At 46.8% G+C, this 15630-nt stretch overlaps 1 protein-coding gene across 1 annotated transcript in view; it reads left to right on the plus strand.

The window, feature by feature from the left end:
• Window positions 1-15630, plus strand: part of SNX9 (sorting nexin 9) — a 79491-nt gene that overhangs the window by 48759 nt on the left and 15102 nt on the right. Inside the window, exons 5-11 of the mRNA XM_054570160.1 lie at window positions 564-729; window positions 2202-2352; window positions 4582-4666; window positions 6748-6873; window positions 6993-7110; window positions 11262-11392; window positions 15474-15577. Of these exons, the coding sequence (XP_054426135.1) occupies window positions 564-729; window positions 2202-2352; window positions 4582-4666; window positions 6748-6873; window positions 6993-7110; window positions 11262-11392; window positions 15474-15577 (881 nt within the window). The remainder of the gene's footprint in view (window positions 1-563; window positions 730-2201; window positions 2353-4581; window positions 4667-6747; window positions 6874-6992; window positions 7111-11261; window positions 11393-15473; window positions 15578-15630) is intronic.

Consider the following 15630-nt stretch of genomic DNA (forward strand, 5'->3'; position numbering starts at 1 on the left):
TATTTTTTTCAAATAAAAATAAAAGCCTAATAAAAATACAGCTGATGGTTCTAAATCAGTTCAAGTGAATAAAACATCCTTATTACCAGCATGTATAATCTCAAAAGCATAATGTTAGGTGGGAAGAAGCAAGGTGCAAAGGAACACATACAGCATACTGTCGCTTGGTTCCGTTTTGAAAGTGTAAGAGGGCTGTTTACGAATGAGGGCAGACGCCAGGGCAGCGCAGGAGCCAGCAGGAAGCGCCGCTGTTCAGAGCCAGCTGGGAGGACGCTGGGGGGCGGGGCGCTGGTCCAACGGCTTCTTTGTTACTGGTTGTCAGTTCCTAAGCAAATAGGGTAAAATGTTGAAATCAATAAAATCAGGTTAATGCTGCTTTTTGTGCCCCCCTCCATGTTTAACATTTCTGTTATTTAAAATGTTTTCTTATTTATTTCTATTGCTTTAAATTTCTGATTTCTTTCAGGATCCCTGTCGTATTCCCTTGTTTTGTGATTCCTACTGAATTGAGTAACGCTTCCTAGAAGCCACAAATGTTCTCTCTTTTTCACCCCTGACCACAGGTCAGCAGTGGCCATGACCCCTGGTCAGCCTGGAGCACCTCCAAACCTGGGAACTGGGACAGCACGGACGGCTGGGGAGCCAGGCCAGAGGGGACTGCGGCCCCAAGAAACTCGTCCAGTAACTGGGACAACGCCTTTGGTCACCCGCAGGCCTACCCCGGACCAGGTGAGGAGGGGGCCTGCTGGGGCCGGCCCGCCCTGACCGCGAGTGCCGGGGGCGGGCGAGGCAGCAGCGGGTTTTGACCTCAGGGACTGCTCTCAGGGGCTCCCCTTCCGCAGCAGCAGGCCCGTGGCCTGGATCTGTTGTCGCACGCTGCTGCCACTTAGAATCTTCAGTCCGACCTCAGTTACCTGCCAGGGGGTCACAAATGCAAATGCTCGCAGAGGCCAGATCCACAAAGCAAGAGACCCCTCTACAATCTTGGCAATCAGCACACGTTTATTTGCTTTTAAATCTTGGCCTAAAAAAATGTGTACAAATGCGGTTATCACCTGCCAGTTTACAATCTCTGACTTAACCGTTTCCTCTTTTCTTTAACTACCTGTTTTGACTCCCAGGCTATTAATGGAGATACTGAGGCAGGAAAGGAATATAGTAGAGGAAATGATTCAGAAATTAAGGAAGGATATTTATGTCTTTTCTGAAATTAAATAGAAAGGTAAAAATCTGCTCAGCATATTTTATGATCCCCACATGAGCACATTGTGCCAGGACTCGAATGTGCTCCCTGGTGAGGGACTTGCACGCAGGGGTGTACAAGGCGCAGGAGCGGGCCCCGAGCTCCCTCGTGGAAGGAGCCGACTGTAGCCGACACCGCGTCCCCGCGTTGTGGGCTAAGCGGAGACGTGAGGCCAGGCGGCTGCTGTTTCTATAGTAACGTGGCATGGCCGTGGGAAACTTGGCCCAGATCCTTCTCCTGCTTGCTGTTCCTTTTTGTTCTGGCATTTGTGTCTCTGGTGGTGACACCCTGAGGGCAGAGAGCACAGGGCCATTTCCTGCCTTGCAGCCAAAGGACACCGCAGGCCATCAGAGGAGGAGGTAGAGGCCTGACCGCGGAGGGAAGCAGGAAAGCTCGCGGCCGCACCTGGCGGGGAGGTGCCTGTTTGTCAGGCTGTGGGGCAGGGTCACGACTCCTCGTCGCTCATTTTCCCTTTCCCCTTCCCCTCCGTCCCTGTCCTGTTCCTCCCATTTGTCCCCTCATTGCCCTTCTCCTACCTTTGTTATTGTTGGTGTTAAACAATTCCTTCTCAAAGGTTTCTCATACCTTTGGTCCTCCCCAGTCTTCTTGACTGAAAGGGCACTAGCTCTGTGTCCGCACGTTTGTAAGGCTGGGTTGGCGGCGTGTAGGCCCTGCAAGGCCTTCCCTTGGGCGCCGTGTAGGTTCGTGTGGCCCGCATTCATGTGGAGTTACTTGGACTGACAGTCCTCTTTAAGCTGTTTCTACTCGTCTTTCATACAAAAAGGCAGAGTCTACCATTGAAGCCTCAGAACCAACGGCAGAGCCTGTCCTCCTCGTGGCCACGCTGTGCGGCCGGAGCGCACACGGTGCTCCCTGTTCAGCTCTCCAGCCCGGCCAGTAGTCACGATCAGAACACTAGGTCATTTCTTCACTGACCGTATTCTGTGCCCACCCCCAGCAACTGGTGACGATGACGACTGGGACGAAGACTGGGACGACCCCAAGTCGTCGTCTCCCTACTTCAAGGATTCAGAGGCGGCCGAAGCAGGCGGCATTCAGCGCGGGAACAGTCGTCCTGGCTCCTCGTCCATGAAGCTGCCGCTTAACAAGTAAGGGGCGTCGGGAGGCGGGGCTGCTGTGTGGGACCAGCAGGAGGGAGGTGCAAAGAGGCTTTTCTCTTCTCAGTGACTTACGAAGCTTTGCAATGTGCTCACTTTTACTTGGATCTTAGCTTTGTAACTTCTTTTAATTATTTTTTTCATTTTAAAGGAAATATTTGTCCTATTTAATGATCTGCAAACACTAATGTACTTCTGTCAACTCCATGACAAGTTAAGGTTTCATTGCTGATGTCACCAGAAAATTAAAAGTAATAACTCTTTTCTGAGTGTTTTATGAGTGTATTTCTGAGTGTATCGCTCCCCATATTGCCAGCGTTGTGCGAAGCGGCCGGCGTGCATTCTTATGTGACCCTCGCATCCCTTTGTGGTACAGCGGGTCCCTGTTCTCCCGTGGGGAGAACTGAGGCCCAGAGGGGTTAAGAAACAGCCCGGTCTCACGCAGGTGTAAGTGATCTGGTCAGGATTCCAGGCCAGTCCCTCAGCCTCCTGAGCCACAGGCTCTACGCTGTGCCTCATGTGTTTAAGACTTGGTTTTCACCTGGATTTCTGTTAAAAAGAAGTTCTGAGCAGTATTTTTAGAGGCGCTGCCAGCAGGAAAGCACGTGGGCAGCGTGGACAGAGTGTGGGGCTGCCCTTGGTGGAGAGTTCTGAGCGAGCCCACGGTTTCTCCAGTGTAGCTCCAAGGAGATGTAACTTACAACACATGTAAGACTCTTCAAGTGCTCTCTTCTTACAGCAGTTACATTTAAAATAGTTGTATTTTCTAAAATGACTGATACTTTTTCTCAGTGTTCCAAGTGCATGCATCAAAGCAGATGCCAAGGAATGTTCACTGATGTTGGAAAAACATTGTAAACATAATGTTTGATGTATCTATCTAGGTATCAGGCTCTCGTTCTAGATCTACACATATATATATAAGTTAATAAGTCCTACAGGTCTCCTTAGTATATTTAAATAGTATCAGTGATTAAATGTCATCTTCCAGCCACCTACTTTTCCTGCCTCTCTGTCTAGTTTCTCTCGTTATGTACTTTTATGCTTAGTTGCTTGTATAATAAAATTAGTCATTCATTATTGATAGTATCCTGTTTCTTAGAGTCAAATGGGAAGTTTTCAGTATGGTCAGCAGTGACGCATGTGACTCTTCGTTATTCTTTAAACCTGAACGCAAAGGATATTTAAAACCCACTAAAATAGAACGTGTCTCTTTGTCTATGTTTGAAAGTGAAGAAGCAGAGACTGAGGCACAGACAGGGCTGGCCAAGTTTCCGTAGCCGGAAAGTGAGGTGGCGGCTGGCACCCAGGCCCCGGGCTCCGCTTCCCTTGCTCTCTTGCTGCTCGGTGCGCGCTCGTTTGCCATGGGGTCTGGAGGGAGTGGGGCGACCTGTTTGAACCTTAGCTTCCTCGTCTCTAAAGTGAAGCTTTGGCTTCGGGACTTTTCTGCTCTGAAACGTTACTCCAGGTTGAAACCAAGTCAGAGCAGCCCTAATTTGCATCCGCAAAAATTTCTGCAGCCCGAACCAGCCTTGTCTCCCCAAGAAGCAGCACTTCGGGGGCTGTGCATCGACCTGGCTTTTCGCCAGTTCTAGAGATTTGCTTTGAATTTAGATTGGATTCCTGGAAGTAGCCAATTTTATGTTTCAGGTCTCTCTGAAGAACTCTGGTTTTCCTTTGTGTCTCCTAAACTGTTTTTGGGGGGGTTTTGATGGGGTTTTGTTTTTTTTGTTTTTTTTTTGGCAGTTCCAAAAGAAAATAGCACAGGTGCCTATGAACAGTGGCAGCTTCTGGGGGGCAGTTGCAGCTTCCCAGAGGGAACCTGTTGAAAGGCAGCTTTAATTTGCATATAGAGTCGCTGTGGATGGCCACTTCCCCAGGGGTCAGCCCCCACTGCCGGCGCAGGGACGTCTCCTCCTGTGACTGGGACGGGGACGCGTTCCCCGGCCTGTCCTCACTCTTCGGGGGCTGCCAGAGTGTGTCAGACCCTGTTAAGCAAATAGAGCACCACAAATATCGCACCTTTGGAGTCTCTCGCCCGTTAGAGCTTAATTAAGTGACTGACTGGCTGCTGAACGATCTGATTACAGTAGGTTTCATTTACCACAGTTTCCTAGTCCCAGCACATCTGACAGACAGAACGAGGGGTTAAAACGGTGGCACTGAGCTGCGTAATCCTTCCAGGGAAAGGCCTGACACAATTCTTGTCTCCATGATTAGGTTTCCTGGATTTGCAAAACCTGGGATGGAGCAGTATTTGTTGGCTAAGCAACTAGCCAAGCCCAAAGAGAAAATTCCTATCATTGTAAGTTTGTTCGTTTTTATTTGTTTGCTCTCTTTCTGATGAAGCTCTTTTGTGTGCTTTAAAGCTAAGAGAATTATTCGTCATTTGGAAAGCACTTTTAAACACATTGAATGCTCCAAAAAACTGACAATATATGTTAGTATTTTAAGAGTACTAAATTAGCATAAATTAATGCCTGTTCTTTATACTGTTTAGATATTTTTTGCATTTACCTTTCAGATTTAGTCATTGGCCCAACACCACCAGTAGCATATGTATTCTTCTAATCATTTTTCATCTCTGAGTTGTCTTGAAGTATCTTTCCTGGGCTGTTTTCCTACCAGCCGTATAGATTTAGCTAATAAACCCAGATCAAATATTTAGGTTTCTTCCTGGCGAAGTACATGCATGTTATCAGAATAAGGTGCCTTTTCCACTAGGTTGGTAATAGTCAGTCTTTCTTCCAGTTAACCAGCTGTCAGGTCAGAATAAGGAACCAGCAAGTAAAAGCCGGGAGTTAATGACACACTAAGGATATCTGTCTTAGCATAACTTGATAGTTAGCATTACATGTATGGGCTCTTTGGTTTCACCCACACGTTGATCACTGGTAGATTTCCTCTCCAAGCATTACACAGCTGGTATTCCCAGATGAAAAAGAGCACCGTGGCGGTCTCCTGGCCCTGTGGGCCACACCCTGTCACCGTAGGTCGGGAAACCTTGTGCGAAATCACCCTTGACTCAAACAAGGAGGGAACGGCTGGTCTTACTCTGTAATCTCTGGGTCCTAGGAAATTTGGTAAAGTAGCAAGAATGATATTGGACTTATTTTACATCTTGTTCCTATAACTTGAACCTAGAAACCTCCAGAAAGAACAGATATGACCAAGACCCCTTTTTTTCTTCCCTCAAAGCAAATTCGGGATAATTACCTTCTGAGGTAGTCAAAGACAGATATTCTTAATGGTGTTATCAGTTTAAGAATTTTTAAGTTATTTTCTTTTTCTTCAGACTTTTTTTGTAAATACTGAACGTGAATCATGGTTCTTTTAATTAAATTTAAGTCTCCACACAGTTAAGAGCCCATGGCCCTGCCCCTTGGGTTCTCAAAGAGGACTCGGTCACAGCATGGCAATGGTGGAACAGAATATAGGACCCCAGGATTTGTGTCCCAAAAGTCTTAGGTAGAACTGGGCCATGCGCCCTGCGGGCAGGCTTGGTTGCGTGGGCTGCTCGCATGAGAAAGGAGACCTAGGAGAGCCATCGTGGCTTCGGGAAACCAGCAGAGACCTGGGTTTTTGCTTTTAAGGCACAGCAGCCTACACCGCACACCCCGCCCCCGCCACCCCCTACCTCCGCCCCGCAACACACACACACACACACACACACACACACACACACACTAATAAAATGTGACCCATGACTACAGAGCCCTTGTTGATCAGAATGGCCTCTCTTGGTCCCAGTCACAGTGAGAAATTCCCCAGAGGCCCCCTTAAAGCTGTCCGCTCTTAGCTTGAACAGTGTTCTAGGTCCGGGCTCCTCCTTGGGGACCCAGAGTAGCCTGTCTGAGATCTTCTCTTTTGTTCCTTATTCCTGGAGCCCAGGCATCATCCTGACCTACTAACCTCTGAACTTTCACACCCTACCCCATTTTCTCTTCTTCCACCTTTACAAAGACTTGGGACTGAGCATAGAGAAAATGAGAGTGTTGGGAAACTTCGATGGCAGCTTGGCATCGTTCAGACATCCGAGGGTGTGATTTTCTATTTCACAAACCAGGCCCATGATAGATAAGAAATTTTTAAAAACTAGCCTTTTATACAGAGAACTAAGACGAGTGGGCTAGAGAGAGAGAGACAGGGTTCCGTCCGCACTCCTGCGCGGGCGGCCCGTGAGGAGCAGAGAGCGCGTGCTGGCGGGCGCGCCCGGCCGGACGGCCTCAGCCGAGCCGAGAGCGTTGGGGACACTTCTCAAACAAGGGAAGAATGACCCCCCTAAAGGACTTCGGGTCCTAAAGAGAATCGTTCGATGACTTACATAAATTTTGCCTACTATTTTTTCCTTGTAACAAAATTAACTCTCCCTGGCACATTGTGTAGGTTGGAGATTATGGCCCAATGTGGGTTTATCCTACCTCTACCTTTGACTGTGTGGTAGCAGATCCCAGGAAAGGCTCCAAAATGTATGGGCTGAAGAGCTACATTGAGTATCAGCTAACACCCACTGTAAGTATCCAAGTTATTAAAAGCAGAGCCATGCTTACGTCACTAGTTAGAACTGGCTTTTTTCTTCATTTCCTGTCATTGGCATTGTAACTTTCTCTCCTTTTTCCCTTATTTTGTAGAATACTAATCGATCTGTAAACCACAGGTATAAGCACTTTGACTGGTTATATGAACGTCTCCTGGTTAAGTTTGGGTCAGCCATTCCAATCCCTTCTCTTCCAGACAAGCAAGTCACAGGTGAGTGCGTGTGATGCGGGACTCGGGTTGCCCAGGACGAAGGCTCCCGTTAGTGTCCTGGTGTAAATCAGGGATGGCGTTGTCCGCCCTCCGGAGGGGCCAGATGTAGGAGTCAGGACACAGCAACTCCGTACAGCTGTATATACTGTGCACATACTTGGAAGTTACTGAAACACCTAACCAGAAAGTGTCATAGAATTTTCCATCAGAGGTCTTGTATGCATACCTTGAACTCTGGCAGTCACTGTGTCTTTACTGCTACGCCCCTTCCTGTAGAAGAAATACATGGACTTTTTAAATGTGAAAAATGCTACCTGAGAAAATGGCAATGATCCACGTAGCCTAAGGTGGGACTAAAACTCCGGGCCAACGTGAGCACTGCACGCAGGCCAGCGTGCGGCTTCGTGAGCAGCGGGAGAGCATCGGGGGCGCAGCCGCGGGGCTTTGTAGGGGTGGCAAGGCTTTCTGCTCAGTTACGTCGTTGACTGTTTACATGTAGATGTTTTTATTTATCATTGATTGTTAGCCCCTCCGTTTCTTATGTATTAATATGTCATGTGTCCCTACCAGCCCCACCCCACATAATCAGCTCAGCAATCCGTGGTGCTTCTGCAGCACCAGGTGAATAGGCGCTCAGAGAGCATTTGTTTCTGGGTCTGTTCAGAGAACTGCCATCTTTTTTTTTTTTTTAATCTCCTAGTATAGAACCTGGAATATTAGTACTCAAGACTCAGTATGTTTTTCTTGGAATAAAAGTTTATAAAGAAGCTGAACTTCAGTAAAGATTGGAAAGAGTTTAGTGTGTAGCTAGAAATTCTTCAGATACTGAAACTAGTAAGTGTAGAAAGGAGAGAATCAAAGATGAGAGCACGGCTTAGCGGGTCTGAGCTAGACCTCTAAGTCAAGTGGGCAGCGTCAGCAGGCTCACCTGATCCTGGCGAGAAGAAACCTGGAGCCTGCGAAGCAAGGGAAGACCCGACAGGGCTCAGTCCTCGCACAGTGAGAGCTGCACTAACCAGCTCAGAGAGGAGCTGAGAGTCCTGACCGGCCGATGGCAGAGCCTGCTTGCTCCAGACGCTGTCCGTGCCCTGGTGACGTGCCTCCCTCCATGCCGGGTGGCTGTGTGCCTGGGAACGGCACGCTGCTGTCCGGCTCAGCGACGGCGCCAACCACGCTCCGCTCGGTGGTGCTGTAGAGCAGGGGAGTCTGATTCCCAGCCTGCTCGGGCGCGTGATGAGGTGTGGCCGACCACTCTTCGGTTAGAGTTGGCAACCTCAGAACAGGAGAGTTGTTCTCCTTGAAACTTTACTTTGTTCTACATTTTATGTTTCTCTGAAATTTTTTGAGGAGATAGAAACATTTGTTTTTTAAAAAGTTGTTTCAATTTTGAATTTTTTTAAGTTTCAAGTTGTCACAGCAGAATGGGGCGGGGATGCACTGCCATGTGGTTAAGCAGGTCCTCACCCTTGTGTGGGTGACGCTGAGCGGGCGCAGTGGGTGGAAGCCCGTCAGGGCGGCTGGGCCAGTGTGCGTGGCTGCCTCCTTCCACTTGAGAGTTGTCACTGTACCCCTGGTTCTGTGCCCAGTTCACGTGTTCACTGGTCCCTCCTTTCTGTCATCCTACTGTTTTAAATCACATCTGTTTTTAAAAATTTGGATTTCTTTCCATAACAACTTCTATCTGCCTTTCTCTGTATTTTCAAATTTCTGTTCATTTCTTGAATTCGTTTTCTCCTGTATCACCCCGATTGGCACAATTTGTGAGTGTTGAACTAAATGGGCTACTGAGTTATTTTAGGGCTAAGGAGATTTCTCCAATCACATAGGTTTTAATACATTGTGTATTCTAAGTCAGATAACTCAGCACTGTTTTAAAGCGTCCCAGAGTCATGGTTCTATTCCCATATTAAGGTTTGTTTCTTTAAAAAAAAAAAAGTGTTCAGGCCTGAAGCCAAGGGTATGCCCTAGAAAAGCCAGAAAGCAACAGCCCCTCATCTGAAGAAAGCTGAGCTTTGATTCGCTGGCCGGGACGTGTGCCGAGGAAGCAGCAAAGCACAGAAGTCACTTTATCTCTCCCTCGTCTTGGTTGCCTCCTGCCCGCGAGGCCACAGGATCATAATTATACACACTCCCCGCTCACTTGGGTCCTGGGGAAGGGAAGGAGGGAAGCCGAATGACGTCACAGCCCCTGTGGGCTGCCGCTCGGCCCGTGGACATCTTAGAGCGAACATTTTTTTATTCATGGATTTTGTTCTTTGTGAAATAATATTGGATGACTCTGGTTTTACTCCTGGGTAGAAAACTGGTATATTCATGTTGTTAGTGAAAACCTAAGCAAGGTTCATTGAAAATGGGGACTTGGAAGTCCCTCCCCACCCCTTTACCCGAATTCTCCGACACCTGGTGTGACAGCCTCAGCAAGCACAAAATAACATCTGAAGTCATCGTTTGGAAATAAATCAGCGGTGTCAGAAAAATGTCAGGAAGAATAAGAGTCAACCAACCAGTGAGTAGGCCTGAAACTCCTGGTATACAACTCACTTGTTCTTGATGGGGAATCGGCATAACTCAGGGCCGCACTGATGACTTCTCCTCCTCCTCCTCCTCCCTCTTATTCTTCTTCTTACCATTTTAAGTTTGGCTTTCCAGGGCTCATATGGGTCTGCGTGTGCTGGTGGTCTGCCCACCTCAAACCCTGAACGCTCTGTCCCCTGCGGGTTGGTCTATGTGTGAGCAGGGAGCACACGCAACGCTCAGGTCGTTTTCAGCTTAGCCCTGGTTTTCACTTTCTTGAGGGCCCCTCTGTGTCTCCATTCTGTGTGTGCGCGGCTCGGAGTTGGCCAGCAGCGCGTGCCTGGATTGCACCCCATCACGTCTCCACTGTTTCTGCTCCCAGCCCAGCATGTCCTGGCTCAACCGAGTGACCTTGGCTAGTGGAGCTGCTGGCCTCCCTGTTCCCCAGCCTCTGGGTTGTTATCGCCTCTGCCGCCACCCCCCACCAGCTGGGCGCGGGCATCTCCCGCAGCTCCAGGTCAGGGAGGCTCCTTCCTCGCTGGGAAAGCGGCGGCTGCTGTCTTCACGGCCTGGTCCATGCTGGCAGAACCCCACGTGGACCCGGTGGAGGGCGAGGAGGCGAGGGGCTGCACGGAGGAGGCGGGGCTGCCCCCGGCCAGGGCGCCACCGACTCTACGGCTCTCCCGGAAGCTGAGCAATTTTGCAGACGTTAACATTCCTCAGAGGGCTGTTTGCCTGCGGCTGATTTCCAGAGCACTGGTTGTTGTGATTGTCTGGGTTTAGAGTTATTTTAGGGGGACTGGATTGGCTGATTGCCCCATTTGACTGTAGCTGGAATTTCTGTCTCCAGAAGCCTTTTAGCTGATGGCGATTTTGGCTGGTAGGCTCATGAAAATTCTCGGCGTTCACGTGATGTTCAGCATGTCAGGCTTGTCAAGCCCATCTCCCACCTTTAAAGCAGAGATACGATTAAGCTGTTTTAGGATGTTGTAAGTTCTGGAATAGCAGCTTTAGTCATTGCATTCATGGAAAAATTGCTTTTTGTATTCTCATTTTAAGTAATTTAAAAAACAAAAGGAAAAAAATCTACAGTTCTCAGTTACTTCGCATAAATATTAAGTTTAATAAATTTGTATATCTGAGATTATATTACACTTGGTCCCATTTTTATAAATACAGAAGTTTCATGTACTTTGTAAGAAATACTTATTAAATTCAACTGTGTCACCTCTTGCTTGCCTATAGGACTTAATATGGCCACATATTAGCTTTACAAGAAAGAGGTTTTTTCATATTGAAATAAAATTTACTTTTAAACTTATAAGTACTTTAGGGATCCTTGAAGCAAGTAGCACTTCAAGGCTATATTCTTGTCACAATTAAAAGGTTTGTTAATTAATCGAATTGGAATTTCATTCTTACTCGTATAAACTAAAAGTCTATTGGATCGTTCCTGTGGGCCTTTGAGCGGTCTCTCTGTTGCTTGTTTTTAGATTAGTGAAAAATTACCACGGTTTACGTTTGACTAAATAGCCCTCTACCAAGCAGCCATTAGCTCTACAAACAGCTTTCCGGTTGTATTAACAGTGATTCATTTTAGACAAAGTGGTACATCGTTCTCGGCGTGTCCCTTGCAGGTCGCTTTGAAGAAGAATTTATCAAAATGCGCATGGAGAGGCTTCAGGCATGGATGACCAGGATGTGCCGTCACCCAGTAATTTCAGAGAGCGAGGTTTTCCAGCAGTTTCTCAACTTCCGGGATGAAAAGGTAGGATATTTTATTTTGACAGTCTTAGTGTGTGTTGAGAATTGTCACATTCACACCAATTTTATGTCTGAAAAGAGTTAACATCATGTTGGTTAGGTGGTTATTTCTCATGTCCTCCAACGACGACGAGAGGATAGAAACCTAAATCCCGACTACAGGCCAGGATGTGGAAGAACTGCCGCCAGGGGGGGCTTCTGGTAAACAGCGAACAGGCCGACCCAGTGTGGACAGGGCAAAGGGCGTGCCAGGCAGGGCGTCGGTTCCTCGGCGCTTTTAGGAAAGACGTCGGGCCCCGAACCAGGCAGGGTTATCAGCGCAAAGTGAGGGAAACAGCTAATGGTTTTTTATGATCACATCTTGACCTTGCAGTGCAGTGCATTTTGAAAGGAAGAGTCGGTTTGGAATGGGACCATTCTTCTCAAAGCAAAGTTATTTTTCCAGAACTGTAGTTGTGAGTCCAAAGGAAATGCTGACCTGTGCCTGTGGGCAGTCTTTTTTTGGTCAACGGTCATCTGGTCTTCTATGGTACTCAAGAAAACATGGGCAGTTTGGCATCTCGTTATTGTCTGCGAAAATAGTGTTCTCTCTCAATAAGCTTTTAATTCACTCTTTATGGTATTTTCTCTAAAGATGTTTTCTCCATAGTTTCTCTCATAACAATTACTACATATCCTGGAAAATAAGAATAAAAGTATATATTAGCTCAGATGCCAACAGAGATGACATAAATTATGACCCTAGAAAAACAGTCGTGAAATGATTTTTGTATTTAATCAACTAATAGGATACTATATACCTTGTTGAAACTTTCGGACAGAGATACACTTGCTAAATTTCTTTGTAGTACTTCTTCCTAATTAAAGTGACCACATTTACAAATAAGCTTAAACATTAGGGCTCTGTGTTTTTATAGACATACACATACACTTAACATGATGTAAATATTTGGGGGATTTTCCCCAGCTACTGCTTATTTCTAGAATTGACAGGCTTATTTGAATATGTTGTATGTAACCAGTTGGGAGTTAGAAAACAGCAGGTATTTTAGCATTTCTTTGTGAATTTGTGTGTCTCACAGGCCCAGCCTTACAGGCTGCTCTGGGAAACGCTGGTTTTCTGGTAGGGTTTGATCCCAGCCACAGCACGTCTGGCGGCTGCCCTGGGTTCCTCCAGCTCTGCAAGTCAGTTCTGTTACTTTGTAGTCACAGAAGCTCCCTCCAAGGCTCCTGCCTTCCTGGTGATTCACAGGACTTCAGCAAGGGTTTGGTTTAGAAAACACTTCTAAAGGTCATGTTCTATGCAGAATATTATTTAAAATAATAATCTAGATGTGTTTTGTTTTTCAATGACTTCTGCCTTCAAAGGCTGATCCACTTACCATAAAAGTGGCAGAAAAGACAAAGGAGTCAGGGGCCTGAGCGCCGGTCTTGGCTCTGCGTACAGCTCCCTCTGGATCCTGGCCTGGCATTTCAGCTCTTTGGGCCACAGTTTCATCACCTGCTAAGTGAAAGTGTAAAACTGGGAGATCACTAAAAACTGTGATTTTTGTGGTCAGTAGTAGCTCCTATAGATGAATGGACACAGAAAATTCCAGTGAATCTGCAGAAAAATTATTAGAAATGAATGGCTAGTAAGATAACTGAACACAAGATAATGTATATCTCTATATTGGCAATAAACAGAAAATGAAAGTTTACACTATCATTTACAACAGCATGAAAAGTATCAAATATTTAGGAGTAAGGACAAGAAAATTTACAAAAGATGTGCATAAAAACTATGAAACTGTTGAGAAAAATAAAAGAAGAAAATAAATTTCTCGATAATATTGTATCTTTCATGGATTGAAGAACAGTAAATGTGTCGTATGTAGAAAATTAGAGCACTAAGAAGAGCCAGGATGCTCTTGAAAAAGAAGGAAGTGGGAGGAGGACTTTACTGGCAAGCAAGGCTCCCTGGAAAGTTGGAGGATTTCAGAAGCAGGGCAGTGGCGTCAAGATAAACAGACCATCCGAACGGAACAGAACGGACACGCTCTGTGACAGACAATGCTGAGTCCAGTGGGGGAGGGGCAGTCCTTTTGCTAAACGGCGCCGGCCCATTAGATGGCACCGTTGGGGAAAATGCAGTCTGTCACCACCTCATCGCAATGTACTGTTGATCTTGTGAGGACCGATACTAGTATGGTGGTTACGTTTTTAAAACATGGCCTTACCTGTTAAAGTTATGTAACGCAGTGTTTATAGGTGAAGTGATATTATACCTGAGATTTCCCTTTAAATAAGCAAGAAAAATAGGTAGATTGGAGGAGAGTAGATAAAACAAAATTGGCAAAAGTTCTATCATTGTTGAAGGTTGAGTCTATAGGGGGTTATTGTACTTTCTCTCTACCTTTGTATATGTTTGGAAGTTTCCATTGTATGAAGATTTTTAAAAATCCATTTCAGATCAGTCTCAGGTCTAAATATCTTCATTCCCCTACATTAGGGAAGAATTTCTGAAATAAGACACAAAAATGACTAACCACACAGGAACAGACTGGTAAATTAGACTGCATTAAAATTAAGAACTTCCGTTTATCAGCAGAAGCCATTAAAAGTGAAAAACAAACTAAGATATGAACACATATAACCAACCAAGGGCTGGATTTTAGCGTATATGAAAACCTACACAGAAAGATAGGATAATCAACGCAATAGAAAAATTGTAGATTTGTTAGTGTACTTCCCCCAAAACAGTATCTGAATCCTCAACAAATGTATTTTTTAAAGTAGTTAATCTCATTAATAACAAAGGAAATGTGAAGTGAAACCGTGGTGGCTACCACTGCACACTCACCTGAAGCTCTGACCTATCAGGCATCTTCTCAGTGAGGCGGGTGGCTGCTGGCACTCTCACTGCGGGCGGGTGTGGCAATTTGGTAGGACCATTTGGAAAACAGTTTCTTCTTTTTTCGTAACAAATTTTTTTTTAAAGATTTCACTTATTTATTGTTTGACACAGGGGAAGGGAGGAGAAAGAGAAACATCACGGTGTGGCTGCCTCTCATGTGCCCCCTCCTGGGGACCTGGCCTGCAACCCAGGCCTGTGCCCTGACTGGGAATTGAACCGGTGGCCCTTTGGTTCACCGGCCGATGCTCCATTCACTGAGCCACACCAGCCAGGGCTGGAAAAGAATTTCATATGATGAATAATACATATACATAGCAGCTTCATTCATAACTTGGCAGGGCCAGGAGTGACTGCTGGTCTTAGAATCGATAAATAAGTGGGGGATAGTCACACAGCCGGGATGCTGCGCAGCACTACCAACAGTGCGAACGCAGCTCCTCGGCACAGGTTGAGCAAAAGAAGCCAGGCACACAGGAAATGTAGAGTGCAGAGTCTGCGCTGGTTTAGAAAACGGGCAGAACTGTAGTTCAGGGACCCGTGCCTACGTGGTAAACATAAAGAACAGCGAGGCAATGGCAACATAAAGGAGAGGGTGATGTTATCTTGGGGGGAAGGGGTGGTTGGGAAGGGACAGGAGGGGCCCCTGGAATGCGGGCTTCGTCCCTGCCGTGGTCTTGGTGATAGTGACGCAGGCGTTCACTTCGTGAGAACTCCTCGCACTGGCTGCTTTTGTACTGGGCACTTTTCTATGTATGGGTATAAATGTTCTATATACCTTACAATACCATGATTTAAACTCGCTCATAACGTATTTGTATCTTGTATTTTAGAGAAGCTTTAACCATTTTTTAGAACTAAACCTAAAATTTTGAGGCGCTTGGTCACAGTTCTTAGGGTGTGTTCATACTCACTGTTTGGATTGGTAGCTCCTGGGGAAGGGACCTTGGCTGGGTCACCTCGCCCAGGAAGGACTTGGCTCACAGAGGGTGTGCCGTACAGGGCCCTGCTCACGTGCGAGGTGACGTGTGGGGCGTGGGGGCATTGGCTCTGCACGGAGGGGTGGGCGTGGGAGCTGCTTCCTGAGAAGGAGCGGGACAGAGACGATTGGCAAGCGGCATCGACCCGGGGTGTTGAAAGATCGGTCTGGCTCTGCTCTCGGACACCCTGCTCACAGCTCTCCCGTTTGTAGGAATGGAAAACCGGGAAGAGGAAGGCTGAGAAGGATGAGCTGGTGGGCGTTATGATATTCTCCACGATGGAGCCAGAAGCCCCTGACTTGGACCTGACCGAAATGTAAGAGATCCTGCCAACCTGCCTTCTCCTCCCCCGTGGCCGCTCCTTCGCTC

The sequence above is a fragment of the Pteronotus mesoamericanus genome, unplaced genomic scaffold (genome assembly GCF_021234165.1).
Source record: "Pteronotus mesoamericanus isolate MK-2021 breed Mesoamerican mustached bat unplaced genomic scaffold, CSHL_Meso_final contig_20, whole genome shotgun sequence".
NCBI classification, from domain to species: domain Eukaryota; kingdom Metazoa; phylum Chordata; class Mammalia; order Chiroptera; family Mormoopidae; genus Pteronotus; species Pteronotus mesoamericanus.